This window comes from Dermochelys coriacea, chromosome 18, assembly GCF_009764565.3.
Source record: "Dermochelys coriacea isolate rDerCor1 chromosome 18, rDerCor1.pri.v4, whole genome shotgun sequence".
NCBI classification, from domain to species: Eukaryota; Metazoa; Chordata; order Testudines; family Dermochelyidae; genus Dermochelys; species Dermochelys coriacea.
The window spans coordinates 19,172,998-19,183,261 of NC_050085.1; the positions used below are offsets into that span (position 1 = coordinate 19,172,998).

The 10,264-nt window shown below is 43.4% G+C and overlaps 2 protein-coding genes across 3 annotated transcripts; both read left to right on the forward strand.

Annotated features, from left to right (window-relative positions):
- Positions 1 to 613: 613 nt before the first annotated feature.
- On the forward strand, positions 614 to 1,749 carry LOC119845009 (actin-related protein T2-like). The gene is given in 2 exon segments (XM_038376676.1): positions 614 to 1,583; positions 1,586 to 1,749. Coding segments are annotated over 2 exon segments (1,134 nt in total).
- Positions 1,750 to 7,181: 5,432 nt separating this feature from the next.
- LOC119845004 (actin-85C-like) lies at positions 7,182 to 8,421 on the forward strand. Of its 2 annotated transcripts, XM_038376656.1 has the most exons (2): positions 7,182 to 7,197; positions 7,316 to 8,421. In XM_038376656.1, exon 2 carries the CDS (start codon positions 7,429 to 7,431, stop codon positions 8,419 to 8,421), a length of 993 nt encoding a protein of 330 aa, XP_038232584.1. In that variant the 5' UTR covers positions 7,182 to 7,197; positions 7,316 to 7,428. The 2 variants fall into 2 exon arrangements, with proteins under 2 accessions (XP_038232584.1, XP_038232583.1); XM_038376655.1 differs by lacking the exon at positions 7,182 to 7,197 and having other exon boundaries at positions 7,288 to 8,421.
- The last annotated feature ends 1,843 nt before the right edge of the window (positions 8,422 to 10,264 follow it).

A 10,264-nucleotide genomic window follows, 5' to 3' on the forward strand; every position in this document is an offset into this window, starting at 1 on the left:
TTCAGAACTCAACAAAACTGTGTCGGTGAGTGGAGCGGCACGGGAGCTGGTATAATCCCCTGGAGAGACGCATGTGCTGTTTGGCGTAAGTGATCAGAAAAGGATTCAGTTCATTGAAAATGAGCACTGATGTACCTAAATGTCTCAATGTTAAAAATGCTCAGAGCCTTATAAAAGCAAATGGTGCATTGCTCTCTGATTCAGTGCATTTCAAATCCTTAATGTTCTGCTTGCAAAAAATTCTATATTTTAAATTTCTTAAAAATTTCCCTGATACATATGACTAGGTGAGTTAATACATTGAAAGGCTTGAATATATCTGCTTCAGTTGTAATGGCCACCAAACAATCATTATATAGCTCATCCATTGTTGTGTGTTACAGGACTAAGCACTGGAAATGCCTTGCTTGCCACTACATGAGTGGGGATAAAAATCCTGAATCCTGGTCAAAGTTGGGAGCATCAGTCCTAGACTTTGGAGACTAGCAGAGCTTGTCATCTTGTAAAACTGAGAAGATATGGTTGGAAGATACATCCTTAAACCTTCACAACTAAGCTTCCCGGAAGCAGCTTTTTCAGAAACTATTTAAGGTCTAGGGGGAAAGCTGAAGTGATGTTGAATCCCCAAACTTTAGATATTCCAGCTGTGATTTTTGACAATGGATCAGGGCTATGTAAAGCTGGTCTGTCAGGAGAAATTGGTCCAAGACACATCATTCCTACAGTTATTGGCTGCCCCAAAACAAAAATGTCACTGTTAGGAGCAGCTCAGAAGGACTGCCATGTGGGAGGAGAAGCCCAGCACAAACAAGATGTGTTGTCTTTGAAGTATCCCATTGAACATGGTATAGTTACATCTTGCGATGATATGGAGAAGATCTGGAAGCATATCTATGAGCATGAATTGGGACTGAAAGCATTTGAGAGGCCCGTGCTAATGACTGAGACCTCTTTGAACCCAATGGAGAATCGAAAAAAACTGACTCAGCTGATGTTTGAACAGTTTAAGGTGCCTGCTTTCTACCTGTCTGTCCAAGCCATATTGTCCCTCTATGCCTCAGCACGCATCACAGGACTGGTCATAGACAGTGGATTTGGTGTTACCCAGACGGTACCAGTCTATGAAGGGTATTACTTACCCCATGCCGTCTCCAGGCTGGATGTTGCAGGCAGAGATATCACAGAGTTCCTCAGGAAGCTCCTTGTGGAAAGTGGGCAACGCTTTGAGAGCCTTGCTGGGAAGAAGAGTATCATAGAGGACATCAAGGAAAAGTTGTGCTATGTGGCTCCAGATCCACACAGAGAATTAGCCAAGAGGCCAGAGGAGGTCCTGAAAGAATATAAACTACCTGATGGGACTCTAGTCAGTATTGGCAGTCCACTCTTTCAAGCACCAGAGATCCTCTTTGCGCCAGGTAGCACTGGTAGCAGTGCACCAGGCCTTCATAGGATGATCGCTCACAGTGTTTCAAAGTGTGACGTCAATATTCACAACACGCTCTATGGGAACATGGTGCTGTCGGGTGGTTCGTCCCTCTTTCATGGGCTGGATGAGAGGATTTTTAAGGGACTAGAACATCAGGCCCCAAAGGGATTCCTATAAAGATCATAGCACCCACAGACAGGTGGTTTTCTGCATGGATCGGGGCTTCTGTAATTACTTCCTTGACCAGCTTCAGGCAAATGTGGATCACTGCAGCTGATTACAAGGATTTTGGACCAAACATTGTCCAAAGAAGATGTTTTTAAGAGGACTTAGATAAATCTAGCCAGCATCCATTCAGAACAGTGGCAGTTCTTGCATTTGCGTGTTAAAATGAAATAATAAATTCCTTGGACAGAAGTTTGGCTTTTTCTAATTGTATAATTGGCTTCAGAGTCATGGAAATTAGAGATGGAGCCCTCTGGTCTGTTCAATTCTATGCCCAGTGCAGCATTGTTCCCTTGATTAAAGACCTTATCTTCAGTAATACAAAATAATCTGCTAAAATGATTCTTACTGCTGTTAATTTTAAAGCTTTTAAAATAAAGCAGAGTGAGAGTCTACCACTGGGAAACTGAGGTGCAAAGGGATTACAAGTAAGTGACTTGCCCAAGATTTAGATGATGTCCGTGACAGTGGCAGGAATTAAACCTAGCTCTCCTCTATCTCCATCCAGTGCCTTAACCCTGCGGCTGGTTGGTGTGGGTGAGTATGAGATCATCACCTACAGAAAGGAAAGCTGAGCAAGAGAGCACAATGGATATGAGAAAGATAGAGTGTTAGAGAGATCAGAGGGCGTTGAGATGACCCCGAAATGATCTGGGAAGCTGACCTCATGCTGAAGGTCTGGAGGGCTCAGTCATAACAGCTGCCATTCTGTGTCAGCGCAATGGTCTGTCTAGCCCAGTACCTGCTTCTGACAGTGGCCGGTACCAGAGGTTCAGGTAGAGTGTACAGAACAGGGCAATTTTGAAGTGATCCACCCTTGTCTCCCCCTCGCACAAATGCTGTGTCAGACGGTCCTGTGGACTTAATAATGATAAATACTAAGGGTGACATTCCAGGCTGCACTGTTAAGAGACTCAGCATGCAGCTCCTAGCCCACGCAAGGGCAGCCATGGAGCCCCCTTAGCATCTCCAGATCACGTGCTGCTCTATGGACTGGAGAGGCCCCGGCATAATTTAGATAGCTGGGGATCCCTGTAGAGCTGTATTTAGTAGCTTGGTTCCTGATATGCCCCCATGCCAGTTTGTGAGGGGGCCCTCAGAAGCCAGCCTGAGAGCTGCCTGCTCCAGGGAAATGCTCCGTGACCAGAGCTTTTAACGCTCAGGGTGAAACACCGAAGCAGGACTGAGCATCTCCCCCCAGGTCTTTATTGATATGGTCATCATTTGTGGGCTTGATCCAAAGCCCCCTGGAGTCAATGAGAATCTTTCCATTTAGGCCTTTGCATCAGGCCCGATGTCTGTCTGTCTGTCTGCCTTTTGTGTCTCAGAGACACATCTGGCCAGAGAAGGAAGAGAAATGAGGGTATAATAAATATGTACAGTACAAAGCTTGTCCCAAGCCAGCTGTGGTTCTGACATGTTAGGGTACTCAGGAAGCCCTGGGGAACTTGGAAGCTCATTTCTGATAGATCCAAAGACCAGAAGGTCCAAAACTTCTGGAGCTTTCCTGATAACCCTGTAGCTAAGAAAAGGGACTGGAAATCTCAGAGGGGAGAGCCAAACATTTCTATAATTCATGGTCTAAATCAACTTTAAAATGTCAACATCTCTGCTGAGGCTAGGGACAATAGAGGTGCATAACCCAGGCTGACTGAGATTTTGGCTCTGCAATATGACTTGGCTGAACTTGGTTTTTATAGTATCCAAACTGGTTTGCCACTCCTTAATATTATTTTTCCACGCTACCCTGTGGAAATGGCTAGCAGACTAATCACTAAAAGAAAAGGAGTACTTGTGGCACCTTAGAGACTAACAAATTTATTAGAGCATAAGCTTTCGTGAGCTACAGCTCACTTCATCGGATGCATTTGGTGGAAAATACAGAGGGGAGATTGATATACACACACCGAGAACATGAAACAATGGGTTTATCATACACACTGTAAGGAGAGTGATCACTTAAGATAAGCCATCACCAGAAGCAGGGGGGGGGGAAAGGAGGAAAACCTTTCATGGTGACAAGCAAGGTAGGCTATTTCCAGCAGTTAACAAGATATCTGAGGAACAGTGGGGGGTGGGGTGGGGGGGAGAAATAACATGGGGAAATAGTTTTACTTTGTGTAATGACTCATCCATTCCCAGTCTCTATTCAAGCCTAAGTTAATTGTATCCAGTTTGCAAATTAATTCCAATTCAGCAGTCTCTCGTTGGAGTCTGTTTTTGAAGCTTTTTTGTTGAAGAATAGCCACTCTCAGGTCTGTAATCAAGTGACCAGAGAGATTGAAGTGTTCTCCAACTGGTTTTTGAATGTTATAATTCTTGACGTCTGATTTGTGTCCATTTAGTCTTTTACATAGAGACTGTCCAGTTTGACCAATGTACATGGCAGAGGGGCATTGCTGGCACATGATGGCATATATCACATTGGTAGATGCGCAGGTGAACGAGCCTCTGATAGTGTGGCTGATGTGATTAGGCCCTATGATGGTATCCCCTGAATAGATATGTGGACAGAGTTGGCAACGGGCTTTGTTGCAAGGATAGGTTCCTGGGTTAGTGGTTGTGTTGTGTGGTGTGTGGTTGCTGGTGAGTATTTGCTTCAGGTTGGGGGGCTGTCTGTAAGCAAGGACTGGCCTGTCTTCCAAGATCTGTGAGAGTGATGGGTCGTCCTTCAGGATAGGTTGTAGATCCTTGACTGTGTAGCTTTCACACTCACTTTGCAGTCCCAGCAGAGTTTGTGCCTTTTAGAGACACAGTCCTTCCATCCCTCTCTATATTACCCTTGAGATGGGCAGGATGGTGCTGCACTGACACCTAGAAGGGCCTAAGGCTATAGCCTGCCATCTAGACCATGGTAAGGTTCATGGCTTTATTGTCATATTTAAAAGTTGCTTAGCAACAATTTTATTTTGCTGGTGAATGTAACTTTCCAGATGAACAATTTTCATTTAAACGTATCAGTGTCCAAAGTATTAGCAAAAAGAAAAGGAGTACTTGTGGCACCTTAGAGACTAACAAATTTATTTGAGCATAAACTTTCGTGAGCTACAGCTCACTTCATCGGATGCATCTGATGAAGTGAGCTGTAGCTCACGAAAGCTTATGCTCAAATAAATTTGTTAGTCTCTAAGGTGCCACAAGTACTCCTTTTCTTTTTGCGAATACAGACTAACACGGCTGCTACTCTGAAACCAAAGTATTAACCATTCCCAGTGTTGATCCATTTGGAGAATCCTTCCTAACCTGCCAGAACAATTCCTCAGGCCAACGAATAAGGGCTCAGAAGCCCCAGCTGAGATCAGGACCCTCTTGTTCTACGTGCTATACAGAAACTTAATAAAAAACTGTCACTGCCTCAAAGAGCTTTCTGTATAAATCCATGATGATAAAGTTCTGTTCCAGTGGAGATGGGTGACTTTAGAGAGGAGTGTATCTGCTGCTAATTGCTAAGTTTTATTTGCAGCTCATGGAAAATTATGACTAACAATAATGTGTTGCTCTTGTATAGCCCCTTTGAAGATCTCAGAGCAACTCATGCTTGCACAACTTCTTACAGTTCCTCCTGTAAATCATCTTTTTCTCTCTCCCTCACCACAACCCATCCCCATTTGACAAACTGGATTTTAAAATGATGTAATGTCAGAAGACACACAGAGGCATTTTTAGCATCATGTTTTTAACATCACCTGCTGTTTTCTGATGTTATCCATCAAAGGACTGAACAGTGATTAAATATATATACTCATTTTACAAACCCTGCCATGGACACTTCCATAGCATTATAAATATTCCAGACCTGGCTCTGAGCTCATTTACACTGATTTTACGTAGGCACAATTCCACTCACTTCAGTAGATTTACCCCCTGAGTTACAGAGTCCACCAGATTAACTGAGATTGGTATTTAGCCAACCATGTTTTGTGAGAACCAAAGATTAATTAGGGGGAGCTGGTGAGGATTTTGGGTTGCCCGCTGGGTCGTCAAAGGTTCTAGACTCATATTGCTTATTGGAAGAAATGTGACTCAGTATCTTCTTATATATGTTATTAAAACACTTACACAAGCACAAATAAAATCAAGAAAACTTAACACCAAAGTTAAGCTACTATTAAAAATTAATAATAATTAATAATAAATAATTAATAAACTTAGAATGAAGCAAGACAACTATCAAATCAAGTAATCAGTAAGTCAGTCTCAACAAATCGGCCTTACCCTTGATTCTATAACTCCACACACTTGCATACTCCATCCACTTTGTAGCGCCTCCCTCTAAGGTCTTTGGACAAGAAACTGGAGCCCTGCAACTTGGTCCAGTCAGGTTCAAACTAGGTCAGCCTTAGCAAGCTTCAATTTGGAAGAGTTGTGCTTCAGTCAGCCATTCTTAAAATATTCAGTGTTTCAGAGACACCGAGCCCAACTCAACCTCCTCCCGCTCCCTCCCCAAATGGACACATTTGGGGAAACTGGTATGGACTTATCCTGGTGAAAAGGATTTGAGATGACCTTGTGTCACCAGTTTATGGGAAATTCAACACAAAAATCCTATTAAAAATAGCTGATTGGCCGGTTTCTTTTTCAACAACCAGTCACTCAATTTTCATCCAACTGCAAATGAAAAAATAAGTTTGAACAACTTATGATCCATGTCATCATTCTCACAAACAGGACAATTTATCAGGGGATAGCCAGGTTGTATGTAAATCTCCCCACTGTATTTTCCATTGAATGCATCCATTGAAGTGAGCTGTGGCTCACAAAAGCTTATGCTCAATAAATTTGTTAGTCTCTAAGGTGCCACAAGTCCTCCTGTTCTCTTTGTGGATACAGACTAACATGGCTATTACTCTGAAACCAGACAATTTATGGTAACCTTTATATTTTGGAACTGGCAATTATTGCAAACAAGAACATTTACAGTAATCTTTCTATTTAGGAATTGGGCTGCAAGTCAAACACTTTATCTTCTGGAATCCTCATATTGAGAAGTTACTTTAAAAGCTATCAAGATGAAACCCATGTAAGTAGTACAATGTTTAAAATTAATTTAAGGTCTGTATACCCATATTAGCTTCTTCTCTAGCATATTTTGGACTCTAGTTCCATAGGAGCCAAGCAACTGTTTTTCCACGGGTTTCTTTTTATCTCATGGAGTTATTTATGGGACCCAGAACATGGGGTTAAGTCTTCTCAAGATGCTTCCATCATCGAGGAACTAGATAGTCATGAGAAGACCAAATTTTATGTTAATTAGGCTTTAGCAACTGAGTTAAAACAAATATATAATATAAACAAATGCAAGCACTAGAGCCTGTCCCCACTGTATGTGATGGTCTGGAACTATGTGGTATGCCTCTGTTATAATTCATCTGGGAGATAAGAATGGCTCAGTCTTAGGGAGAGAAGCAAACTCTTCATACTGGTGACCTTCAGGGCATTCTCCCAGGCCTTTGGGAAGGGAGCAGTATTCATTAAGGTGGCCATGACGAGTTGTTAGCTCAGGGGGACTCAGAAGAATGTTCCCATTTGTGACTTTCAAGAATCTAGAATATTTAACTAGACATTCTATGTCATCTGAGCAGAAGCTCAGAGAAAGAGAGAGAGATCCCTGGAGACTGCTTCTGTTTTGACAGAGAATGTCTGAATCCAAAATCTTAGATCTCCCCGCTGTGATTTTTGACAATGGATCTGGGCTGTGCAAAGCCGGCCTGTCGGGAGAGCAGATACCAAGGTCAGTCATCGCTACTGTCGTCGGCTATCCCAAATCCAAAGCGATCATGTTTGGAGCTGGTCACAGGGAGTATTATGTCGGAGAAGAAGCCCAGTCCAAGAGGGGCATCCTGTCTTTTAAGTATCCAATGGAACATGGCATAGTTACATCATGGGAGGACATGGAGAAGATCTGGTGGCATTTGTTTAAGCATGAACTCAAGATGAAGCCCAGCGAGAGGCCAGTGTTACTGACCGAGGCACCACTGAACACATTGTCGAACCGAGAAAAAATGGTCGAGATCATGTTTGAAGGTTTCCAGGTGCCTGCTATATTTGTGGCTCTGCAAGCGCTGATGGCCCTTTACGCTTCAGCCCGCACGACGGGATTAGTGCTAGACAGTGGAGATGGCGTGACCCTGACAGTCCCTGTCTACAAAGGCCACTGCTTACTCCATGGTGTTTCCAGGCTGGATTTTGCTGGCAGAGATATTACTAAATACCTTGCTCAGCTGCTCTTGGAGACTGGATGTTCCTTCGTGAGCACGGCGGAGAAGGAAATTGTGAAGGACATCAAGGAGAAGCTGTGCTATGTGGCCACGGAACCCTGCAAAAAAATTCAGGAAAAGCCCAAAAGGCTTGGACGGGAGTATATTCTCCCAGATGGCAATGCCATCAAGATTACAGACCAGCTGTTCAGAGCTCCTGAAACCCTTTTCATGCCAGCTAATGCTGGCATTGAGGCACCAGGAATTGACAAAATGATCCTTCAAAGCGTTATGAAATGCGATGGAAATATCCACCCTGATATCATGAGAAATGTGGTATTGTCAGGCGGGTCAACCCTTTTCCGAGGTCTCCATGAGAGACTTCTAAAGGAGCTGCAAACTCAGAGCGCCAGTGCAATCCCTGTAAAGATCCTAGCACCCAGAGATAGAATGTACTCTGTGTGGATTGGGGCTTCCGTCCTCACCAGCTTAACATCATTTAGGGACATGTGGGTCACGAGTGAAGACTACAAGAAAACTGGACCATCTGTGCTTCACAGAAAATGCTTCTGAGAAGACCAACCATCCAGAAAAATACAACACAAACCTGAACAGCTGGAGAGCAGCTAATAAATCATCGCAAAAATAATTGATTTGTAGTAAGTGATTTTATGGCTTGGTAAAGAAAGAGCCCTTGTTCAGTGCCTTTTTTTGCTATCCAGCATACTGGTTTTAATTCTATAAGTGTGTTGATCCTTGCTGGAACTGCAAATAGTTTGTCAGACTTTTAAACTCAGAGAACATGCCACCTCCATCGTATGTCTGGGAGGGCTGGCTCACTGCCCTTCACAGTAAGCTACCAAAAGGTAGAGAGAGACCGCTGATGGAAAAATAGAGGGCTCTGGTGTACTGCTGACCCTTTGCTATGGCACTGAAAGTCTCTTGTGGTAGTCATGGTGAGCCTGGAAGAAGCCCAGAAAGAGATGAACTTTTAAGTTTGTTTTTCTATATGAAATGAAAAGAAGTTGGTGGAGTTGTTAAAGAAAGGGCCTGGGAATTAGGGTTCCTATATTCTATCCAAGCTATGCCGTTGATTAGCCACACAACACCAGGCTAATCACTTCACCCCCCACTGTGCCTCAGTTTACCTCTCTGTGGTTTACCCCTTTATTCAAATAACTTTCTACAGCACAAAGATGATGTGATTCTTAATTAAAATATGCAAAGTAATCGGAGATCCTTGGGTGAAAGGTGTTGATATCTGGTTATTGGGTATTTTTTCATGAGATCCCCTGACAAGTTTTGCAGAGTCAGGAGCTTGGATGAAGTTCAAATATCCACACTTTTAGGTACCTGTCTAAATAGGAGAGCCACTACCCAGAACCTCTCTCTTCTATATTCAAGTCCTACTTCCAACTGCCCACTGCCCATCATAACTACTGCAGCAGATCCTCAACTGGTGTGAGTTGTGTTAGCTGTAGGTGAAGGGTGACTGTCCAAAGTAGGCTTCAGTGTTAGCAGCTGTGCCCCCTACTCCAGCAGCCTTGCTCCCCTAATGTGCAACTACTCGACTCCTTGGAGAAAGGTCTTGCAGAGACTGGTCTAGATGATTCAGTTAAACAGAAGGGAAGGTTCTTCTGCTCACCTCAAGACCTTCCTTTGCACAAGCTATGGCTCTGCTCAGCTGTTCCTCCCACAGTTCTGACTCCAGCCTCTCTTCAGCCAGCACCACCTATTGTGCCGAATGCTGCAATGGTTTCACCACATTGGATAGTTGACCACAGGCCCTGGGGTAAGACCCACCTAAAGGCATTTTCGCTTGTGAACGCAGCTAAAGGGTTGAACCAAAGAACTCCTGAGGTAAAAGTTTAGTGGTTTAATTCGCAGCATCACCTAGCCCCTAAGGGCTGAGATTGTTGAGATTTACGTTTCTCCATTAAGTTAATGTACATGCTCAGAGTGCTTACAGAGCTGTTATGAAATCTGATTCATGATCTTAAATCTTTGTTCTATTACAGTATGTTACCTTTTAGCAGCCCACTGGAAATGTGTAAACAAACGAGGTACAACTGTAGACAGTTTAAATATTTTACAGCTCACTGACTTCCATATGAGAAGGGATTTACAGTAACTTTAGTGTTCAGACTCCTGCTCCAATAATCCAATGCAGATAAAAATGCAAAACACATCGCCCTGGAAAGCATGGGAAATCTGACAGAATGGAGCACCTCATGATTGTTGTCGGCTTGGGAAAAACAAAGAGAACCATTTCCTTGCCAACCCAGAGCCAGCAACACAATCACATTCCATTAACAGAGAACGTGAAGAACTCACAGACATCAATACTCTTTTAATAACGTTTCACACCTAGCGGGCCAGGGAATTAGCAGGTGTAAACCAGTGGGAGTGATGGCCA